This window comes from Martes martes (assembly GCF_963455335.1).
Source record: "Martes martes genome assembly, chromosome: 13".
Taxonomy (NCBI): Eukaryota; Metazoa; Chordata; class Mammalia; order Carnivora; family Mustelidae; genus Martes; species Martes martes.
The window spans coordinates 65420510-65444797 of NC_137901.1; the positions used below are offsets into that span (position 1 = coordinate 65420510).

Genomic DNA, 24288 nt, shown 5'->3' on the forward strand with positions numbered 1-24288 from the left:
GCGTTGCCAGGCCAACCGCGGGCGGGGGTGCCGCGCGCCCGTCGGTGACCACGCGCTGGGCGCCGCCGCCCCGCCACAAGCGCCGGCTCTCTTCTCATTGGACAGGAGCGGCTGACGGATGCATGTGCGGTCCAATGGCAACGGGTAGGGGCGGGGCCGTGGCTCCGCGCGCCGCAGCCCGGCACGCGCTGTCCGCACCGCCGTCTTTGGGAGTCTGCTGCGCTGAAGCCGCGGAGCTGACCCAGCGGGACAGCTTTTCGCAGAGCCGGAGACTCAGCCTGAGTGGCGGAAGGCCCAGGCACCCTCCTCGCCCCGCTCGTCTCCCTGGGTTTGAGTTCGAATGCAGTTTGGCACTTTATGAGCTCTGCGACCTTGGGCAACCAACTGACCTCTCTGAGCCTGTTTTGCAAAGTGGGGCTAGTGGCGCCGGCTTCTTTGAATTGTCTCGACAATCCACTAGAACGCGTGAAAGGCTATGCAAACCCTTAAGGCATACACCGGTGAGGCTGGTGCAGCGATGGGAGGGACATCAGTCATCTTTGCTGCACATTCCCCCAGCGTGTAGGGGCTCTTCAGGGTCCCTGACAATCCTGGCTACAGAAGGTTGCCTTAAAAAGGAGGAGAGGGAGAAGGGCCCAGGATATGCCCCCCAGATCAGAGAGGCGGGAGGCAGCCGGCTCCGTTAAGGCCAGGATCCCCCATTGCCGCCTTGGAGAAGCTGGTAGAAGGTAGAAGTCATCCCATGGTCAGCAAAATGCACGTGAGCCGGTCTGCCAAGTTTTGCTTTCAATTTCAGCGGGAGCCCAGAGCTGTGGGCCTCAGAGCCAGGAGGGCCCTTCACTCCTGTGCTTAAAAGTCTTTGGCCAGAGAGCCAAAATATTAATGCCTCTGTCTTTTCCATCATTATAACTTGAATCTTTCTGTATTCTAGAGCATCCCTGGTAAAAATGTCAGATTCTCCCAGTTAACACCTTCCTTATCACTTTACATCCTCATGGGCACATTATAAGGATCACCCCACACTGGGCAGAAGCACTGAAATTGATCATTGACAGGGGCAGATTGGGTGGTCATCCTAGTCCAGGTTTGTGGTCAGAAGGCAGGGGTGGGGGTCTGGTTCAGCAGGCTGGGCACTGTGGCATTGCAAGATCATTCCATTACTGCTCTGGGAATGTTTCCTCTGCTGAGGATGAGATGAGAGACTGTTGAGTTGGAGATGTTGAGATGGAGACTGTTGCACTACTTGCCCCCCACCCTCACCCCGTGACTGACATACCCACCTGTGAATAAGTTACCTAAACTCTCAGGGACAGGACAGATGCTGGTGATGGGCATCATGGGGCAAACCTAGACCTGGCACAGTGCTTGCTGGAGGGGGGCCAGTGAGAACCAAAGGGAGGTGGCCAAAAATGGAGGGGGGCTCCTCTGGGTGTGTGCCTTCAACCCTCCTGGTTGGGTCAGGCTGGGCCTCTGCTCACAGGACCACTCAGAGGCCAATGGCTGTGATACCAGTTAGCTGGCAGGCACAGGCCCTGCCCTGGTGTGGATCAGAGGTGAGAGGGGGTAGGAGGGAAGCACAGACTGGGCTCTGTTGGCCTGTACACCCTTGGGGTGGGGTTATTTCACCTGGATGAGCCTCAGTTTCCTTCCCTGTTAAGGGGGACTCTAGTAAAGGGTCCTTGGAGAGTGATTCTGAGGGGAAATACATGTGGGCACAGGATTAGAGAGGGGCAAGGGCAGTTTCTGTTGTAGGATCAGGATCCGAATGGAGCTGTTTGCAGGGGCAAGCCTAGAGTTCAGTGTAGGGTGACCCTCTACTGCAGTCCAGGGTGAGATCAGCAGCTAGCCCCTGAAGTAGCCTCAAAGGGCTGGCTGCTGCCTCCCTCACCTGAGTCTGGTGGCCACCAACGATCACAATTTTTCATACGACAGTCATTTACTGATGACCTCCCCTGCACAGGCACAGTTCTGGGATTTAGACCCCTGCCTGGTAGACCTTCCTGTCTGTGGGGCAATAATTCACCATTATAGTTGTGTGCGGCCTCATGGAGGAGACCCACCAGGGCCCTGGGGACATGTGGCAGGGGGAGAACTGGGCACTGGGAGACACCAGGATGGAGGTGGTCTATGACCTGGGGCAGGGGAGAAGCATATTTCAAGGTGGGGAATGCACTGGGTGTGAAGGAGCCATGATGCCTGCAGGAACCCATGGAAGATCAGCTGGAGTGGGTTGGAGCCAGCAAGCAGGTGTGGGTGCCAGAATATAGGGCTGGAGTGGGGACAGTCACACCAGGCGAGTGGCCCTTCTGTGAGATTGGGGATGTCAGCCTAAGAACCACTGGAGAGTTTTAGGATTAGCTTTTTTAAATTTGGGAAGGAGGATGACAAGTTTTTGTTCCATATTTGTGTGCTGTATGTGCGGTCCCATTAATGTACGTTGTCCTAATACGCAGAATCAAATAACAAAATGTCAACTAGTCAGCCCTCAGAAAATAAGAAAGCAGAGATTCTCCATGAAGCTGAGTTCAGCGTAGAGTTGTAGGATCACTGAGCGACAGCGTGTGTCTGGCTGCAGCCAAGATAGAGGGACGGAGTGGGGGGCAGAGTGGGGAGGGCAGGGGCCAAACAGGAGGCCCACATGATAGGAGATGCTGGAGGAAGGATGGTACTTGCTAAGCAGATGGTGGACCAGTGGGAGAGGTGGCTGGGAACCAGCGAGTAGAGGGTCCTGGTACCTTGGGAAGAGAGTGTCTTGAGAGGTGAGATGGGGTCAGCTACATCATATGCCATGAGAGGCCGCATAAGCTAAGGACAGGGATGTGTCCCCAGGAGCAGAGATAGGCACGGGGCGGGGGGTTTGTCATGCCACGGATTCAGGCAATGGGAGCCACATGATTCTAACCCTGGACGGGTGGGTTGCAGTGAGGTCTGGATGCCCTGGGGCAGGGGCTGACACTCTGTCCTCAGTCCTTATTAGCCAGGAAAACAGGACCAGGAGACAACAGCTGGGACCCTTTTGATGGAAAGAGGAAGGCCCTGTTCATTGAGCCTCATACTTCACCAATCCAGCAGGGACAGATGGCCGAGGAGCGGCCTCTCTAGGTGCTATCAGGCTATCCTCCAGGAAATGACCAAACCTCAACCACAGGGCATTTCGTGCCCTGGGTATCATGTCCCTTCAATTCCAGAGGGATTGGTGGAGCTTTCTGGGCCATCAACCACTGAATCCATCCTGGCGCACCAGCCATGCCAGACCCGGGCCTTCCCCAAGTACACCTATACCTCATACCTTTGCCCTGCTGCCCATGGGGTCCAGCCTGCCTGGGTCTCTCTTCCTGCATGTTCAGAATCCCTAGGATCCTGGAATCCCTCATCTACTTGAGTACGAACCTGTGTTGTCATGACGGTCCTGGCTGACTGCCATTTGTCTCCCCACTACCCAAGGGTGGGGGTGGTGGCTTCTTGCTCATCTCTGGATGCCCATAGCACCATCCTCTCTGGCTCTTCTCCCAGCTTGATCTGCTCTCCTAAGCCCTGCTGACCAATTCTCAGGCTGTGGCAGGGCTGAGTGGGTTTCTCCACTTTGTTTCCTTGGGGTCTGTGCAGCCCCCCAACCCCAATTTGAACAAGCCATTGCAGATCTGGGTTAGTTATAAATAGCCAGGCCTGCAACTCTCCTTTTAGCTGAAAAGCAAAGTGAACGAGTAGAGAGGCACACCCGGCACGCGTTTTATTTTTAATCTTCTCCCTCTGTCTCAGAATGAACCCGGGTCCTGGTGCTCAGCATTTCTAGGAGCAGAGGACCAAGACAAATGCCTGCGGAAAAAAAACCCAAGTAGCCCAGGGCCCTGGCTTTACCCCGGTCTGCTGTGTGACCTCAGGCACTTGAATTGCTTCTCTGGGCCTTGGTTTCCTCACCTAGGGAGGGAGCAGTGGAGGTGATGACCTCCAGCAGTTTGACTTCAACTCTCTTCCTCACGCCCCTCCTCCCAGCCTGTGCCCAGCAACACCTATGGGAGGAGGGAGTCCCTGGAAAGCCCAGATCCAGGTGCAAGTGAAGCCACAATCAAGCTCCAGTTTGATGATGCACAAATTCCTCATCCCCAGGCCTTTGCTCAGGTGTCCCCCAGCTAGGAACTTTCTCCTTCTATGCAAAATCTTTCCAGGCAGCAAAATCCTTGGCAAGTCCAACTGTCATCTGCCTGTGGTGAGTTGGGGAGGGGCTGTCTGGGTCAGGTTGTGGTAGAGTTGGACCCAATGGCTGGGGCAGGTAGGGAGCCTGTGGGGCAGGTGCCCCAGTGGGCAGTGGAGTTAGAGCAGAAGGGCAGGTGTGTGGTCTGGCTGGGGCCTGATGGGGAGGGTGAGGCTGAAGGGGAGAGAGGGGCTGTGTTCCCACAGGGCAAGGGCGGTTCAGCTTTTGTCTTCGCATCCCACTCCTCAATCCTCACCCCTGCCCCACAGGCCTTTGCTTGTAGCTGGGTCTCAGTGGTGGTGGAATTCCTTATGATGCTAGGTCCAGACGTTCTGGGCTTATGTGATAGTCCCTTCCAGGGAGCATGCTCCCACCAATCACTACCCATTGGCATTACACAACTCCTTGCCGGCTAGGCTGGTTTGCATATCGAGGAAAACAGGCTCTGGGAGGTTAGGTAACTTGTCTAAGATCACACAGCGGGATACATTAAGGAGTCCAAGCCAGGCATTTTTTGAAATCTGCGTGTATTGAATTTTAAAAAGTGCAGTGCTCTTAAGGCAACGGGCAACTGCTCTTCTTGTGTTGTGAATGCCCTGAGAACAAATGTGGCAGAGCTGGTTGCTGTACTGGGACACCCCAATGAGAAGCTGGTCAGGGGCAGAGGGAGCCACTGGACATGCATTCATGCCCCTCCACCTCCCTCACCCTGGGGCACCTGCCATTTGATGTCCTCAGGAAGTGAGGGAGGAAGGCTGGGGTGATGTCTTCAAAGAGGAAATCCCTGGTGCTAATTGGCACTTAGAGACCTTTAGGCTAATTAACCTGTTGATTTGTCTCTCTAGAGTAAATTAGAGGGTTTAGCTGGGGAGGCGGAAGAGAGAGGTGTTGCTGATGGCCACCTCCATGGGGGCTATATATACACGGCCTCTCAGTGGGTGGTGTGGGTCTGGGGAGGCCAGGAAGAGGGCCGGGAGGAGCGCTGGGAAGAGGGAGTCTGCCCTCCCCAGCATCGCCCTGCTCACTCCCAGGGAGCAGTTCTGAACACAGGGGAGCTGGGCCCCTCAGGAGTGCTGCCTGGACCTGGTTCTGGGTTCCCCTCCGGACATCCCTCAGGAGGGAGAAGGAACTGAACGGAGGGAAGTGGAACCCATTCTTGGGGAGCCTCGCCTCCCCACCTTCTCCCAGTTCTGGTGTCCCAGCCAAGCTGCCATGTAGAGCCCCCTTTCCTGCGGGTTTTTTAGACCCCCTTGGCCAGAGTCTATGGATTTCCTGCTACCTCTGGTTGGAGGCACAGCTCTTTTTTGTATATAAGATGGTGGCCTGTTGATTTGTGCCTCAGATTTGATTCCAAGCTTTTTCCTTTCCCCAAGGGCTGGCCAGATTGGTCTGGGGTTTCTAGTGGCTTAGAGATGTGGGTAGGAAGGAGGAGGTTGGCTGTTCCCCCCACCTTCCTTCTTGTTCAAGGTAGTTCCTCCTATGCCTGGGCCCTGCAGGGATGGCTGCTGCTTCTCAGGCTCCTGAGCACCTGTTGAAGGCTGATGCTCCACCCCCCCCCACCCGCCCCAGTTACAGGTGACCAAAGGATGGCACCTTTGGGGGTCCTCCAGGGCTGTGTGGTTTCCACCCTAGCTTGTCATCCCCAGACTTCTGCTAGCTGCTCAGGGGTCTGGCAGCCAGTGGCATTTGCGAATCTCCTCTCCCCTACCAGCTCTGCAGGCCTCTCCTCGCCCCTCTTGCTGCCCAGAATGGGTTGGGGTGACTGGCCCAGCCTCAGTGCCCTTTCCCATCCCATAGGAGCCCAGGGCATTGTCAACAGTGGCCTCATCCCCTCCCTGGTGTGGAAGCTGCAGAGGGAGGAGGAAGAGATCCAAGGGCTCCTCCTGGATACACTGGCTGCCTGCCTGATGGTGGATGCCACTGAGGCGCTGAGTAGCAGTGTGGTGCCCTTCCTGAAGCAGAAGCTTCTCAGTGCCAACAACGACATTCGCAGCAAAGCTGCCCGCACACTCATCGCGGTCAGGTGAGCCTGGGCCCACGTGGATGGAGTGGGGAGGGCAGGGGTGGCCAGCCTGGAACCTTCTGCTTAGGCTCAGAGAAGGCACCTGAGCTGCCCCCCGGCCCCCCAGGAAGCCAGCCTGCCCCAGAGCTCCCTGTCCCCTGGGGTAGGGGCACTGTCCTATTGGCCTGTGAGCTTAGCACTCATGGTCCCATATCCCCAGAAGAAGGCCCCAGTCCTGGGCAAAGCAAGATGGTTTGTACCCCCTCCTTGTGAGGAAGGCAAGCACAGAAGTGTGGTGATGCTCACAGTTACTAAGTTGTCTATAGACGTCAGGCATTATCTACAAGCGGTTCTCCTGCAAGGGAGGTGATTACCTTTTATAGGTAAGGACACGAAGGGCACATGTGTCCAGTCATTGGTGACCCAGGGTCACACGGGATCACAGTCTAAATCCTGGCCTGGAACCTGAGGGAGCACAACGCCTCAGAGCAGGGAGGGATGGGGGGCAGGGAGGACATATGTGATCCCAAACAGAGACGTTTTCCGAGGGCAGAGGTCCCTCATCCCCCCAAGTCTATATCTTAGATATGGCCACTGCCTACATCCTGGTGCCTTGTGCCTCCCCTAGCCCTGGCTATCCCTCCAGCTGGCATTCTTTCTAGAGACCTGGGCCAGCATTTTGGCAGGTCTGGCCCCCGATCCAGACCCTGGGGAGCTTGTGATCGTGGAGATGCTGGAGCCCCATCCCAGACCGGTCACCATCTGGACTTTGCTCAGAGGTCTTGCAGTGAAGCCTCTGAGGACCCTACCTACTCTAGAAAGTGGTGACCTCCACCAGGCCTGCTTGTGTCTTTCACCATGCCCTCCTTCTCGTGTGTCATCCCTTGGGGAGCTCCTGAAGACAGGGCTTTGCTCTGGTTGCTGCTGGAGAGCAGGGCTTTGAAACAGAGGAGCTTTGGTCCCCTGGGAGACAGGCAGCACTGTCTGGAGACATTTCTGGTTGTTCTAACTTGAGGGAGAAGGGCGCTCCTGGCATCGAGTTGGGGGAAGCCGGGGATGCTGGGCAGCATCGCACAACACATGGGACAGCCGCCACCACAAAGAATCATCCAGCCCCACGGTCAGTTGTGCTCTTGTCTCTGCATCCCGGACCAGGTCCCACCGAGGTGCTTATCAGCCCTGGCCGTGGGAATGAACGAACACACGGAATCCCTGCTGGCGGGGCCCAAGACTCTACATCTTTGATCAAGTTCCCAAAGGGAGCCCGTGGGGAGCCCAGCACATTCATTTTCACAGCTTCATACAGTGCCAGGATTAGAAGTGACTTACAGCGTCCTCTCCCCTGAGGGTGGCTCTGCACGGGTGTCTCCCTGGCAGCTTGCCACTTCCGTGCCTTAGCCCATCTCTGGCAGCTCTGGCTCCTGCATGGAGTCAAAATGAGTGTCCCTGGGTCCTGCTGCTCCCCATCTTAGGTCCGGGGGAAACACGTCTGGTTTCTTCTTCATGTGATACCTTAGGGCCAGGCTCCATCACCCCCTGGCTCCTCTGCAGCTTGGCCTTCGGTGGCCCCAGGCTGTGCTCCCAGGTTGTCCCAGCATGGGGGAAGACCCAAACCTCACACCAGCACTTGCACCCTGGTACCCCCTGGCCAGGCCCGGACCCCCAGGGGTGGTCCCAACACAAGTTCTCCTGGTGTCCCCTGGGGTGGTCCTAGGCTCTCAGCCCCCTCCTCTTTGTCAAGTGAAGTCACACAGCTGTCCCCTCTCTGGCCCAGCATTCCTCTGGATGGCAAGAACCAGGTGTGGCAGCACGACATCATCCCCATCCTGGTGCACCTGCTGAAGGACAATGTGGAGGAGGTGCAGGCCAATGCTGCTGGGGCCCTCATGTATGCCATGGTCACCACCCAAGGTGAGGTGGCCAGCTGCATCCCCTGTGCAGGGGGGGTCACTGCAGCCTCTAGCATGCTGGCTGCCCCTGCGAGTTTTCCAGAACTCTCGTTTTGTCCTCAGCATCCCGGTAATGCCCTCTCCCTGCCCTACCAAAATACTTTGCCTGGTCTATTGTTGAAGTCTTTCACTTTTGGGCCAAGGCTCCACCCTCCCTCTTCTTCCTGGCCACAGTGGGTCACCTACCTGTGGCCCTCCCTGGTCACTCCCATTAGGACCTCTCTCCCCTCCTACAAGGCTATTCTCTGGGCCTGGAATTCCTGCCTCCAACCCAGGCCCCTTGTATGCCTCAATTCTGGGATGAATTATGTAGTTTGCCATCCTTGATTTGGTTATCCTAAGGCCTAAACGAACACTGGAGCCCTTGCTTCCATGTTGTTTTTTGATCAAAATTACTTTTTTTTCAGTGGGTAGGGGTGGGGAGCAAATAAGACTATGAGATTATCTCTCCCACCTGGGGACTCCCCCTCCCCGCTGTCCCCTCCCCTGCCCCTGCCAGTCAGGCTTCCATGCTAAGTCATCCAATCCTGGCCACAGGAGAAGCTGGGGTTGGTTTCCCCACTTGGAGGCCAGGGTGGGTCATCCCACGTGACTGCTGAAAGCTCTCGGTCTTTCCCCATGCATACAGTTGCCAGCACCAGTCCTGTGCCCTGTGCTTTCTTGGTATTCCATGGAGGACTGACTGGGTCTCTGATTCTCAATCAGCATGCAGCAAAGCTCCCCCAGAACTGGGGCTCTCAGCCATTCCCCACTTGATGCTAATTGTGGAATTTGAAACATACCAGAGGAGGAGAGGTTGGGGACTTCCCCAGAGCCACAACCCCCTTTCAACTGTGCAGTGAAGACACTGACTAACAAGGCAGGGGCTCCCCTTGTGTGTATATCCCTCTGGTGGGGCGTCTTCAGTGCAATGTCTTGCTTGAGCTTCCTGCGGGAGCTCTTGGTGGACCAGAGCTCCCTATGGGCCCAGGCAACACCCGGAAATTGGGGATGTGAGGCCACTTTTCACTGAGCTGGCACTCCAGCCAAGGGCCCCTAGCCCCTGCCATGTGCCAGGCCCTGTGCTGGGTGGTAGGGACCTAGACCCTGGATCTCAGCCTCCTGCAAACAGTTTGCGGGGAGTGGCAGAGGGTTGATGACCTAGAGGAGAAGCATAGCATGCTGCAGGCACAGGACAGGGGCCAAGCCTCCTCTGGGAGGGTCCTGGGTATTGTCTTAAGTGACAGTGGAAGTCAGCAGGGCCGAGGGTGGCTGCGCAGGTTCTAGCACACAGAGAAGAGTACACTGAGCCTGGCAGGAAGCCGGGGGGTAGGGGGCAATTACCTGGCCTTTTAGCAGGCCAAGACAGCAGAAAGATGTCGAAGGTTCAGGAGGGGTGTCTCCTTTACAGATTAATGTCTGCATCCTCCACTAGATTGTAAGTACCAGGAGGGAAAGAACTCTGAGTTTTTGTTCCTGGAGCAGAGTAGGTGCTCAAGAAACACTTGCCACATAAACAAACAATTGGATTTTAATTTTTGTGTTGCATTAGAGAACTGGATTGCAGGACAGGCATCAGGGTGGGTGGGGAGAAGCCAGTTGAGGGGCAGGAATGAGGAGGCCAAGACTGGAGGCAGAGGAAGATGCCACGGCCTGCACTGGAGTGAGGGAAGGTACCTCCCCCGAGGCTGCACAGGCCAGAGGTCAGAGTTGGGCTGGGGTGGGAGGAGGTGGAACAGGACGGCCCCCTGAGGAATGCCTGGTGTTGGTGGCCCACAGGAAAGTATGCCGCCCTGGACACAGAAGCCATCCACCCGCTCCTGAACCTGCTGTCCTCACCCTTGAGCAAGGCACGTTTGAATGCCACCAAGGCCCTCACCATGCTGGCTGAGGCTCCTGAGGGCCGCAAGTTTCTGCAGTCTCATGTGCCCATCTTCCGCACCCTCGAGGAGGACCCCAGTGAGGCAGTGCGGCGGGCAGCCCAGATCGCCATCAAAGTCATTGAGTGGAAACCCTGAGCTGCTTGCTGGGCCAGACCTGATAAGCTGCTTGCCTGAATAAATGGGCTGAATCTCTTTATATTGGGTCTGAATGGCATTTTATGGTCCTAGAGTGTGGTCACATCTTCCCTCTCTCCTACAAAGTGGAAATACCCGGCCCCGAAGGACTGGGTCATGGTGGCCAGGTGAGAAGGCATGGGCTAAGTCCAAGGCCCAGGGATGGAAGGATGGCATACCAGCTCTCTTTTGCATCCAAGAGTCCCCTCAGAAGGTAGAGAGCAGGGCTGGGCCTTCCAGGTACAAGGAGGAGCTAGGAGTTATATTGGGGGAAGGAACACAGCTGGATCTGGCCCACCCAAGCTTTAGATACTTGAGCGACCAGGCCCTTGGGTGTGGTTGGGCACTGCACCGCTTAGCCAGTTCTGCCCCCCTCTCTCAGGGGGGAAGGTTGAAGTGCAAGCTCATGTGGGCTCTTTTAGGAGGAGTGTGAGTTGTATGAGGCCCCCTAGGCATGCGTGCCCAGGACAAGGATCTTCCCAGCAGCACAAAGATGTCATAAGGACAAGCTCCCAGCTGCCCTGAAGCCAACCACTCCCTAGCCCCAGGGCAGCCCTCTCGCCAGCCTTCCACCTGAGCCTCCACCTGCCTCTCTTGTTCCCCTGATGAAACTAGCAAAGGAGGCTGGAGAGCTTGAAGGAGGAGAAGCCAGGCTGCAGAGGGTAGGAGGCCTGGGTAACATTTAACCAGCCCCAGACTTCCCTGCCTGGTCTGGCAGGATGATGGTTCTTAAACCAGTTCTGACTCCTATTGGAGAAGCTGCAGAAGGGGAGCACAGCTTCAAGGGAGCTTTTTGAGGCTCCCTGCCTCAAACAAGGTTTTTCTCATTATAGCACCAACCGGCAGCCATATTTCCTATGGGACAGAGCATCCCAGGCTTATGGGATTCCCAGTCCTTCCAGAATAAACATCAGGAGAACCAGAACCCTCAAGCGAGCACCTTCTTATAGTTCTTTTATTGACTGGGGCCTTCACTTTCCTAGAAGAAACAGAGAAGTTTGCGTCACTGGAATTAGAGGATCAGCCCAAGGGGACTGGCTGCTGAGCCCAGCTGGTATTTCAAGGGAATATTCTCAAAATAGGCTCCCAAAGAGGAAACCTTTTCTCCTTCAGTAAAACAGGTGCTTGAAGACCTCGACTTCCTCGGGTCCCCATCTCACCTCAACACATAGCATGCTGGTTCCACCTCTACTGCTTCACCAAAGGGCTCTGGCCAAGGCCACTGGCCAAGGTTACTGACCATCTTGCTGCCAAGATCCTGTGCTCTTTGTGCTTGACCCATGCTGTGGCCCAGGTATGGATGTTCCCTTCCTGTAGCAGCTGTTTTGGGCCTCCTTCCAAGGCTCTGGCTGTGCTCTCTTTGGTCTCCTTTGTAAAACTCTCTTTCTTCACGTGACCAGTAGTGTTCATGATTCTCACAGCTCTGTCTAGGCCCTCTCTCCTCCTGTTCTCCCATACAATCTCACCTGCCTGGCTGTGGGCCCCCTCTACCAGGTTCCCTTCTTAGCTAGGCCTGCCCACTGCTTTGTCTCTCCCAAATCTGGGTGTGTAGCCCCAGCCTCTCTCCTTAGTTCTGGATCCTTCTATCCAACTTAATGTCCAGGCAATAATTAATAAGAATCCTTCACAAACTCTTCTGAAAAATAGAAGGGGGTGGGACACTTCCCAACTTATTCTGAGGTAAATTTTACCCCAAATTAGTTGATACCCAAGCCAGACAAAGACATCATAAGAGAACTATAGACCAATATCCTTTATGAATAGAGAAATAAAATCTCAATCAAATATCATCAAACCAAATACAGCCACATTTAAAAAGCATTATACTGGGACCCCTGGGTGGCTCAGTCATTAAGCATCTGCTTTTGGCTCAGGTTGTGATATCAGGGTCCTGGGATCAAGCCCTACATCGGGATCCTTGCTCAGTGGGAAGCCTGCTTTTCCTTCTCCCTACCCCCCTTGCTTGTATTCCCTCTCTTGCTGTCTCTCTCTGTCAAATAAATAAAATCTTAAAAAAAAAAAAAAGAGCATTATATTCCATGACCAACGGGAATTTATCCCAGGAATGCAAGGTTGGTTTAACATTTGAAACTGAATCAATGTAATATATATACACATACAATAAAGGATAGAAATCACATGATCATCTTAATAGATGCAGAAAAAGCATTTGATGAAATCTGATATCCATTTCTTAAAAAAAAGAAAATCCAAAAAATCCAAACTAGAAATACGGGGTAACATCTGCAAAAAGTCATAGCTACCATCATTCTCAATGGTGAGAGACTGGATGCAGTCCCTTGAAGATCAGGAACAAGACAAGAATGTCTGCTCTCACTACTTCAATTGAACATTGTACTGAGGGTTCTAGCCAAAGCAATTAGGCAAGAAAATGAAGTCACAGGCATCCAGACTGGAAGGAAAAAAGTAAACTATCTCTTTTTGCAGATGATGGGAACTTATATATGGAAAATTCCAAGGTATACACTTAAAAACTGTTAGAACTAGTCAACAACCTTAGCAAAGTTGACAAAGAAAACAACTCCATTTACAATAGCATTGAAAAGAATAAAATACCTAGGAATAAATTTAACAGAGAAGTGCAAAATTTGGACACTGAAAACAAAACATTGTTGAAAGAAAAATCTAAATAAATGAAAAGACATAACATGTTCACGGATCAGAAGATGTAAAATTGTCAAGATGACAGTAAGTATCTTCTTGCATCTAAAACTCAGCATGTTCCAAGTGGTGCTCAACTTTTCTCCTATATCTGCTCCTTTTCCAGTGTGGCCTGTCTTTAGAATTGGTGTACCCTTTGCCCATATGCTTAACTCAGAGAGTCATTCTGGCCTCTCCCTCCACAAATCAAGTTCGATTACTTCTAGTTGCTGGCCTCTCCCTCAATTGGTCAAGTTCTATTACTTCTAATTGCTGGCTTCTCTTGATGCCATTTCCTCTCTGCCACTAACTTGCCTGGATTGTTCTAAACAGTCTCCTGGTGGGTGTTCCTGCCTCCTTTTCATCATTTCAGCAGTAGCAGAGCAAATCTGATCCTGTCACTTCCCCACTGAAGCTCCCAGGGACTTAGGATCCCAAAGTATATAAGGCAAGTCAGGCTCCTGTCCACCTTGCCCTCCCCATCTCCCACGGTTCTTCTACGCATAAGTCATGTCTTGGCATCCTCAAACATGCTTTGCACTCTTACCTCATGTGTTTCTGCATGTCGTCCCTTCTGTTGTCCAGCTAATTGACCTCCTTCTTTGGTCGTAAGAGGCCTTCTCTGACTCAGACTAGGTGGGCCTCCCTGCAGTATACATGACACATGGTGGGCCAGTCTGTGGCCTTGATGTCAGGCAGGGCTGTTCCAGACCCCATGCCCATTCCCAGTGTACTTAATTTCCTTGCCGAGTCTGCTTCCTTCCCTATAAAATGTGGTTAATTTCTTGTACTTCCACAAAGGGTGATTCTGTGTCTTGAATGTGATAATGCCCTTACCCCAGGCAGCAAAACCGCAGGCTGCACTAAAAGCTGGCCGTCACAGCTAGTGTTTCACTTTGGTGCCTATGCTCTGTTAGCAGCTATTTTCTTGCAGTGGCTGGCACATAGTAGGCACTCAGAAATCTCAGTTGAAGGGATAAACTAGGGAGGAGGGACTGCATGTGAGTGTGCCTTCAGAATGTGATTTTTGCGATGCTGGATGGGCCTCTGCCAAATCACTTCAAGGCACCTGGGACTTTTTCTAAAGACACAGATAGTTTATTTTTGAGAAGAAGGAAGAGGAAGGAGCAGCTTAGGGAGTCCTTGCAGAAACACAGCCTGGGAGTGGCCTATACTTGACAGCTAAGGGAGTCTATCTCCTGGCCCCAATGCCCAATAACATGCCAATTGCAGGCAGACTGGGAGCGACTGGAAAGAACTCTGGAAAGAGGAAGGTTTCCTCTCCACCTGCCTTTCAAGGGTGCAGTGTGACTGTAGCCAGCAGTGCTGAATTGTTGGAGGCCTGCTCCACTGAGCAGAAACTGCCTCAGCTCCATCAGTGGTCCAGGCAGGAGCTAAAGTCCCACCCATGGGCAGCCTTGGCTCCAGCTGGCTTGGGAGGTCATTGGCAGTGGGCATAACACTTGTGGTGGGAACCCCATGTGGGGGTGGGGCTTATACTACATGGGATCTTTGCCAGCAGGATATACCTTTAAAAAGGAGGAGAGCACAAAGCAAATGGAGGCAGGGTATAGGAAGGAAATGGTTACAGTGAAGTAAACACAAGCAAAAATCCCAAATATATCTAGAAATAAAAAGCCAAAATTAAATTTAAAGTGAAAGTCAGTGTTTATGCAGTAGAGCCATTTGGAGAAAATGACTCATTTTGTAAAGGAACAGATGTTCTCATTTGCATAGTCTCTGGAGTCACAAATGGACTTCACCCTGTCCCCTCAGCACACATGCCCTGCAGCTGGTGGCACTTGACTTGTGACACTGAGGGAGTGTTTACATTAGTGTAATCCTTGGTCCCATAGCCACGGGTCTCCTGGTAGGAAAGACTTTCTCTACTGGATGATGAGGGAGTCTGGAAGAGGCTGTGGTTTGCCTGCTCTTCCCAGATGCCCCTGAGCCCCAGCTGCCTTAGTAGTAGATGTGCAATAGGACTTCAGCTGATATCGAGAGGAACCCGCAGGCATTGGCAATTTCTCTCCAGAAGGGTATCTCTGACATGTCAGCGTACTTTATCCCTACCCACATGTCATTGTGTTCTGTCCCTTTAGATGTGTCACAGCACTCTGTCTCTTCCAGTGTGGCACCATGTTCTGTCCTTTCAGACGTATCATGGCACTTTGTCCCTTCCAACATGTGCTCTATCCTTTCAGATATGGCAGCACACCCCATACTCTCCTTGGCTACCTCTTTTGGGGCCAGTTTGGGGCCTGGCTGTGGCTCCAGTCCACAAAACACATCCCAGGCCTTCTAGAGGCAGCCCTGGTCCTCCTTGAATACGTCTGGAACAGAGGGAACAGGCAAACATCAGGAGGACACAAGAAGGAGGACTTTCTATGGTGTCGCATCTCAGTGGTCAGTCCCACAAAAAGACCAAAAGACTCCAAAATGAAGATCTGTCCTCAGCCCCTGCCACAGAATACCTACCACCATCCTCAGAGACATGGGAGAGGTGGGATAAGGGGCTAAGGTATGTGTGGGGGTGGGAACTACCTGGGGTCATGCTCGCCTTCTACTGGCAGAGCCTTCAACTGGGCGTAGATCCTGGAGTGACCACCCTTCTCTGTCTTAGGCACATGCCCAAACACAGCTGAATAGGTCTAGAGCAAGTGACTGCTCCTCTGAATCTGCCTCCCCAGTCACTACTCTCCAGAGGATGGAAGAAATCCCCTGATTTCTGGAATCAGACACTGATCTCCTTGGTAAGCTCTCAGGGAATGTCTTCCTCAGGCAGGTATCAGTCTTGCAGTCTGGCCCAAAAAAGGCACTCTGGGCACTTGAATGGGAAATCACTGATGTTTTCCAGGAGGCAAAGGAGGGAAGTCTAGGAATTATAGGAAAGTTTCTATTCAGATTAGTGAAAACGCCTTCTGGGGCTTGCTCAAGTCTGTCGGTTCAGATCTGGCGGTCTGCTCCTCGGGCCTGCTCAGGCGCAGGTCAGCACCACGGCTAGCTCCCACATACCACAGTAGGTGCCGTTGCCGCCTGGAAACAGTTTCCTCCTTGATGATGAGTTGAGCACATTTCTGTCTGAGAGCAGGCATCCAGCAGTGTTCTCTGTCTCATTCTGTTGGGCAGCCTCCATGCCAGCTGTGTCCCAAGGCTGAGGCGGCACCAGCGGTGATGGAACCCATCAGCTGGGGACAGAGGAGCCTCTGTTACAAGGGGAGGGTGGCTGCAGCCAGGGGACCCCAAAGTCAGGGATACAATCTCTGCTGCCAGTGCTGAGAAGTCCATATAACATGGACACCCATGTCATATCATCATGTAGCTGCCAACCCCAAAGAGGCTGCTGTATCTAAAAGACAACTGATCATTTGATGACAGCCCCCAGGCTGTATGATGGGGAGTGGGAGGGCCATTGACCAAGAGCACACATTTTAGAGTCAGACTTGGCTGTGTTCAAGTCCCAGCTCCACCACTGCCTTGTTATCTGTGAAGCCTGGGGCAAGTTAGTTAACTGTTCAGTGCCTCAGTTTCTCCATCTCTAAATGGGAATACTAATTGTACCTATCACACAGGGGTATAATTTTGACGCTGCCTGGCACATCCCAAGTGGGCAGTAAATATTAGCCACTGTCATTATCATCATCATCATCATTCCCCCACGACCGTGGAGGGAGAAGAGGAACTGGGAGGGGTACCAAGGACAAGCACCTGGCACACTGCGGGCCCCCAGTAGGCTCGTTTCCCTCACTCAGAGAAGAGAAATTGCCAGGGAGCCCTGCATCCGCCAGCTGTGTGGATCAGCCATGCTCAGGAGAGTTTACTCCCTTGCTGTGCACCTGTTCAAGGCCTCCTCTGCAGATAGCAGGAGGGAGCCCAAGGCCTCTCTGGGCTCTAAAATTCCCTAGCAGGGGTGAAGGGGGCCCCAGATTGTTGCCTCCTCCCCTAAACTCACAGCCTCCCCAGGCACTCTCCGCCTAAGACTCAGGACTAATCTCATTAGGCCTTTATCCCTGTTTGCGTCAGGGCTGCAAGAAGCTCAGGTCACCCTACCCCGTGGCCCCAACACTCCCTTTCTGACCCCATCTGCTGAAAACCTTCCTCTGGGCCTTCTGGAGCTCCTCCCTGCAACATTCTCCCTCTGCTTGCTGGGACTGAACTCTAACTGTCTTCAGACTTCTTCCCTGGAGCCCCCCTCCTTCTTCTCCCCCAGACTGCTCTTATTGAGGTACATCACCATCTCTGTGTGGCTAATTCAGTGGCCAGTCCTAAGGCCTCATCTATCTTTGCCCATCAGTGTTTGTCTTTCCTCTGCTGGCTCCTCCTCATCTCCTGGAGTGCCTTTTGCTTTGTGCCTGTGCCCAAGCCCCAAGCCAGACCCCTTGTCTCCTCCCCCTACCTGCCCCTCTATGGGTGGCTCACTGCATCTGCTGCTTCTCCCCAGCCCAGAAGGCTCCACACAGATGTCTAGAGATATCTCAGCCTCAACAGACACCTCAGAGGGGGCCTGGAAGAGCATTTCTGGAAGGGGAGACCATGGGTGCCAGAGTGGCAGCTTGGGCCACACTTACCTAGAACACTTTAAACAGGACCCCCTGCAGGGTTTGGCTCTTCCTTCTCACCTGGCTATGCTTGGGGCGCTTGGGGTGCAGGTTTCTTAACTTTAATCTCTTCGTCCAGATTTACCCTTGCTTCTTGGCTGTCTCGTAAGATCCAACAGAGCTGGTGGAGCTGGGGGGAGAGCAGGGCCATGTCACCACCCAGGGCCCTGTCACACAGACAGGACCCAGCCATGGCCAGCAGCTGGGCACCAGGGTCTCCAAGGACTGAGATGACACCTGGTGGTTCAACTTCGACAAGAGACTGAAGGAATATGGACTGGGGAAAAGTGTGGCACTTGGGAACCCAGGATTTCAGTTCTGGCTCTGGTACCATGTGCTTGTGTGGATTTGGCACAGAGTGACACAATCTGCCTCGGCCTGTGTCCTTCAGCTGTACAGTAAGCGGTGGTAGGCAATGTGCTCAGGGCTCAGAGAGTCCAGGAACCTTGCCCTTCAGGGTGGGAGCAGCTGCCCATCCCCCCTGGTCTGCTTCTTTGGGTGGAGGAAGAGGTCCTCTGACCAGATGAGTGGACAGGGCAGACCAGAGTGCTGCTTTCCTTCCAGAATCTCTTTCTAGCTGTCAGAGTTGAGCACTAACCCAGTCCAGAAGAGGCTTTACCTGGTTTACCTGGCCCGCCCTGAGCTGAGTTGCTCAAACTCAACAAGGCATTTGCATATGCAGTAGGGAGCTCCCCTCCCTTATGCTGGTGATTTTGTTCCTTTTCTGAAAACCCACATGGAAACTTGGGGAAGTAACAAATCCAGCCAATTGTTGTTGCTTGTTTCTGAAGTGTCAACAAGTGAACATTTCCACCAAACCTATCCTGGAATAGATTTTGATCCATTATATTAGCCTTGTTGTTTTTGAATCCCAGCACCACCAAACCTAACATATGGCAGGGACTTGAATGAGCTGGACAGGCCCCTCCCGAGCCAGCCCACTTTAAGACTTGTTTGGAGCCCCACCTCTCAGACTAAAATGTCAGAACTAAAATTCTGTTGTGCTAATGACAGAGACGGGGGTTAGCCTTTAATTGCTTCCTGATGATGCCATATGTATGCATTTGCCTTCCCAACAACACTATCAGTCCCTGTGGAAGAGGTTGCTGGGTGTGCTGGAAGAGCTTGGCTTCGTGTGCAATCCCTGCTGTCCTGCCTCCTCTGGTAGGCGGTGAGGAGAGGGCCTGGCCCACTGACACTTATCCAATTTTCCTGTTCATCTCTCCCTCCCCTACTGGCAGCTGCTTTCTGTACTCCAGAGCACCTGGCATACTGGGAGGCAGATAGGAAACACTCAACAAGTACTTGGTTGCCTGAGAAGTGGACACAACTAAAAAGTTGAGAGGAAGAGAACAGCAGAAAAGAATGCAGACCATCTAAACAATTAAGACCCCAAGCAACAGGAAATCAAGTTCACCACCCACTGCCAGTTTTTCAAGGTGCTGGGACCAGGGAAGTCTCCCTGCTGTCACCGAGGCAGTGGGCGTGCACATCCCAGACAATCCTGGTTGTCTTCCCCATGTGGTCCATCCTTTTCCCAACTGGGCTCTGTGCACAAGAGAGGAATGAATCAAACAGACCCTACAGAGCAAGAAATGTCACCAGAGAGCAAGCTCAAGGTTGGGGGGGGGGTGCCTGGAGGTAGTCTTCCAAGTTTATGGCTTTTACCCAGATCCCAGGAAAAGCTGCAAGACAGGCATGTAGATCTCACAGACCCATCTCCCTACTGAGCTACCCCCTAAACTTTGGATGCTATGGGGCTTTCTGGCTTGGCCAAGTCCCTGTAGTGCGAAGCCTGCTGGTCATGCTTATGGAGGTGATGTAGTGGAGCCAGGTTGGGGCCCAGCCCTGCCACTTACCCAGTTTTCATACCTTGGACAAGAGACTTAATTTCTCTGAGTCCAGACTTCCAACTGGGGTGACTGATCCCTGCCTCCTAGGAGGTTGGAATGGCCACGCAGGAGGAGGCTGAGAGTCACCTAGCCCTGAGCCAGCCACAGGCCAGTATTCCTGTCCCCTCCCCCTCCTGCTGGCTTAATTCCCTGAGGGTAGGTGGCAGCTGGGACTGCCCTGATTACATTAATTCATACTGAGGTTAGGGAACTTAACACTTCTAAGGAAAATTTGCATTTTAAAAGCCAAACTTCTCATTCTGAGTGAATACCTAAATGGTGGATTGTTGAAAAGCTTTTCAGTTTAGTTTTGTTTTTGAGTCAGGGTCTATTTCTGACCCATCCCCCACTCCCAGCCCCCAGCCCTCCCCTTTCAAAAAGAATGCAGGAATTCAATCACTCTCTCCAAAACTAGTGGAGCCAAATTACTGCTCCTCGGAGTGCTGGGACTGGAGGTTAACCCCAGAACACCCTTGGGGCAGCACTTACATGTTTATCCGGAATCAGGTCTGTGAATAAGGAGATCCCCCGGAATGTGAAAAGACTAATTAGGAAGAGAATTATAGCAAAGTAGAGGTAGTGCACACTGCAGATGATCAGGGGGCTCTGTAGGGGGATCCAGGTTCCATAGGCAAACTCAGAGAACATTGGAGAGAAGCCAATCAGAAGTCCTCTGGTCAACCCCCTGAAGGCACCCTGTCAAAGGAGGAGCCCCAAGGGAGTCACCTGGAGGGAGATGGGTGGTGAGACAAACCTTCAGCCTCACTTGCCCACTAGTTGAGTTCTGAAGTTAAGCTCATCACAGTAAAGGTTTTAAATACCTTGTGGAAGGAAGCAGAATGTAAGCACCAGTGAGGAGGCCCTACCTTCCTGTGCTGAACAAAGACCTGAGACACCTGCAGTCTCTCTAAGGTCAATCAGAAAACTTAAAAAACTTTGGAAACACTTCTATGTAAGATAATGAATAGGTATCTCAAACATTATGTGTCCAAAAGGACCCCAGTCTGTAAGGTTTTATAGGTGAGATAAGCACGACACCAGGTGAGGTAGGCACAAGGCAAGATTTATTAAAGGCACTCTCCAGTGAATTTTCAGGGCTCAGGAGAAGGGGAGCCAGGAAAGTCGCGCTGGGAGGAGGTGGGTACCCTCAGGTGAGGTTCTGCAACTCTGGAAAGTGGAGTCGGGGAAGTGGCACTGGGAGGGAGGTGGCGGGGGGTCTTTTATCGGGCCAAGGCGGGGCATGGGCTCACATCCATATATGGTAGGGTATTTGGTGATCGGAGGGTATGGGGTGGGGGGTCCTGATACTTCCGTTTCCTGCATAGGTATCAGGTTACCTATGGAGGCGTGACCTGGGCATACATCTTTTTGGGGGGAGAGTCAAGGGTTAAGGAAGGGGGCGGAGGGGGCTGGAAGATGGCAGGCCCCCCCCGCGGTCATTTCTATTGTTCCTCCTGCACTCCCAGAGCCACCGACCCAACACAGTCTTCCCCCATGGCTTTGGGTGACACCTCTATCTCCCTGGTTGCTCAGGTTGAAACCCCAGGAGTCATCCCTGCCCCCTTTCTTTCCATTTGGCACTCCCACCAACCCTTTAGCAAATCCTGTTGGCTCTGCCTCTTAAAATGTGTCAGCATCCCATTACCCTATGGCTACCACCCTAATCCTGAACTGCTACCTACTCCTACATAGTTGGCCTTCCTATCTGGCCTCTTGCTTGCCCATTGTCCCCACAGAAGCCAGAGTGAGCTCTTTAAAGCATGTATTAGTGAGTGCTTTGCTTAAACTCTCCCAAAGCTTCTCATGGCCCACCATCAGAGTCAAATCTCAATCCTGCCCCTCAGTTGACCTCACCTGGCTCTGCCACTATACCCTTGGCCATTCCACTTCAGCCACTGTGTGCAACCTTCCCCCTGCATGTTGAATCTGCCCATTTTGCTCTTGGCACAGGACTTTGTGCTTGCCCTTCTCTCTGGGTCTCTGCCTAGATCTTGGTATTTCTGGCTCATCCTTCAGGGTTCAGATTCAAGGTCATTTTCTTAGAAGTCTTCTCCTACCACCTTGGCTAAGGTCCTTGTATAGCCCCTGCCACTAGAGTCTGACTTGTCACCCTCCACTACCCTTTTTAAACTTTTAAACAACACTGCATCACTATCAGAAACCTTTCTCTGCTTATTGGGTATCATCTGTCTCCTCCAACCACACTGTCCACTCTTTAAGAGTAAGGACTTCACCTTGGCTCTGGAGCTGTATCTGGAGCCTGACTTAGATGGGGATAGATGTCAGAGGAGACAGTATATAGTATATGGGCAAGTATAGATAGTATACAGTATATGGGCAAGCATCTTGGAGAAAGACCTAAAACCAAAAGCCAGGTGGGGAATCCACAGGAACCATTTATTGAAGGAGATGTGCAGAAAGGGAAGATCTAGAAACAGATGGGCAGCAAAACCAGATGAGCACGCCATCTGAATCAGAGTGGGAGAGAGGGCCTGGAGAAACTCTCTAGGTCAAAGACGGTACCAGCAATGTGCTTGTAACCTTGGACCAGGAGTAGCAGGGAATCACTGACCGGATCCCCAGTTCTCCTTGGCAGTAGGCTCCAATACCTCAATGTTGTTGTCATTGATGGAAGGCAGATTCTCATGACAACCTGCCTTTCTTGCCCCTGCCCCTCCCAGCAGATCAGAGAGAAGCAGCATGGGCATCTACAGAACCCAGCCACCCTCCCCCCACATTCTTGGTGCTAAATTGAGTCTTGAACTGAGCAGAGCAGGGAGCACTAGCAGGTTGGTCTGGAGGACTGGATATCTGAGATGGATCTATAGGGAGCACCAGCCTGGTGGAAGAGGAAAAAGATATTCTTGGCAAAGTGAACAGTCTATGCAACTGAAGGGAGGCCAGAGAAGGCACAGGACAGTTAGGTAATCAGCACTACAGATGGTTAAGAATGGCTGGGGCCTGAGGGCTGTGCATGGAGAGGGCAAAGGCCAAGAGTTAGGGGCCAAATCACGTAGCACTTCATACACTGTGCTCAGGAACTTGTACAAGGCCCAGTTACTCAGTGCTGTTAGGGGAAACAGGTTATGATTCAAAAAACAAATGAAAATATTCTGACAAATTATGCTTTCAAAGGCTTATGGATGGGATGCCTGGGTGGCTCAGTTTGTTAAGTGTCCAACTCTTGATTTCAGCTCAGGTCATGATCTTAGGGTTGTGAGATTGAACCCCATGTAGGGTGCTGCACTGAGTATGGAGCCTGTTTAAGATTCTCTCTCTTTGTCTCTCTGTGCCCCCTCCCCAAAACCCCCTCTCTCTCTATAAAAAAAAAAAAAGTCTTATGGATAAAATGATCGAATCATTAATTGGGATCTTTCGTTTTTAAAAAAATATTTATATTCATTCATTTATGAGACACATGGAGAGAAAGCATGAGTGAGAGAGGGGCAGAGGGAGAGAGAGAATCTCAAACAGACTCCCTGCTGAGCAGGGAGCCCAACATGGGGCTCCATCCCAGGAAATTGAGATCATGACCCAAGCTGAAGGCAGACGTTTAATCTACAGAGCCACTCAGGCACCCTGGGATCTTTAGTTTTAAGTATGCTTAGAAGAGATGGTCTTCACTGCAGGAAAGGCAAAGGGAGTTCATGACTGTACATCTCCCTGTGAGTATGAAATTTCTGAGTATGACACATCCATGTACAGAGGCAGCAGAATAATATTTTCTTACACGCAGATATGTGTGAGGGAGGAGGATGCACACTGCATCATCTATGGCATAGTTGAGTGGATTACATTGCAAAGGGAGGAAAACAAATCAGAGCTTGCCTTTTCCCTGCACTCATGAAGGAATTCAGACCAAATCTGCCCAGGAGGAAATCATTTCTTGAAAAGCAAATGATACAATGGTGTGAACTCTTGAAGCATAAAAGACCCTTCTAGGGCAGCTCTTGCAATAACAACTATGATATGAAGGCAAGCCCTCACACTGTGTCATGCAGTGGCCATGCCAACACCTACTTGTTCAGTGACCCTCTTGCAAAATACAGCAAGCAGGAAGATGGCAGCAATGAGTGGGGTCAAGTAACTCATAACTGCATGTGTGTATTCAAACAGCTGCTCACTGTATTCTGTTTGTATAACAGAGACCCAGATGATGGTGACAGTAAATAATATTGTAACAAAAAACCTCTAAATTAAATCAATAGTCAATAGCAATTTGATAAGCTTCCCTCCCTCCCCCATCAATAAAATATCTATAAGCCATGCTATTAGCTCAGTTATACTTAGGTTAAATTCAGATGCCCATTCATAAGTATGGGACAGAGGAGACAGCCGCGTAAGTCTTCAGATAAAAATCCTTTAAGTTCTGAACAAGTAAAACCAAGTGTCCATTTGTGTGTTCCTGGATCATGGATAGATTTTCACATTTGGAGGCTGTGTTTGGGCAGTTATGCTTAAAATTACATGGAAAAATATTAATTTCTTGAGGGTAACATGTTTTAAGGAATTTTAGACAGATTAGTATAGCACATGATTTTGAAGATTTCAACAGGTTCAGAACTTATTTAAATTTTACTGAAAATTTTACAAAACTGAGTATAAGCTCCAAATGTTCATCGCTTTTGCTAAGTAAAAGATTTAAAATTATGTATTTATATATAAAATTACACTAGACCAAATGTCATCCCAAAGATGAATAAATCTTAGTTCTGTGTCAACAAGGGCTTAAAAATTATTATTTAGAGTGAACGATAAGCTATAAAGCACTAATTCCTTGATAGTCAAAGAAGACATAGGATGTGAATTCCCACCTGAGTAATGGTGGGATATTTGCCTGGGACTAATCCTCCTACAGATAACAATGGCAAATTGTGGGCCAAATATAAAACAACAACACTGAAGGGAGCCAAAAGCAGGCAGAAATGAAAGAGGATTTAATCCTTGAAAAGAATATA

General features: G+C 51.7%; 1 protein-coding gene across 1 annotated transcript in view; it reads left to right on the plus strand.

Annotated features, from left to right (window-relative positions):
• RSPH14 (radial spoke head 14 homolog) overlaps positions 1 to 10140 on the plus strand; it is a gene marked incomplete at both ends in the record, with an annotated part of 74839 nt that extends 64699 nt beyond the window's left edge. The window contains 3 exons of the mRNA XM_080821843.1: positions 5990 to 6215; positions 7969 to 8105; positions 9902 to 10140. Of these exons, the coding sequence (XP_080677969.1) occupies positions 5990 to 6215; positions 7969 to 8105; positions 9902 to 10140 (602 nt within the window). The remainder of the gene's footprint in view (positions 1 to 5989; positions 6216 to 7968; positions 8106 to 9901) is intronic.
• Positions 10141 to 24288: the final 14148 nt, after the last annotated feature.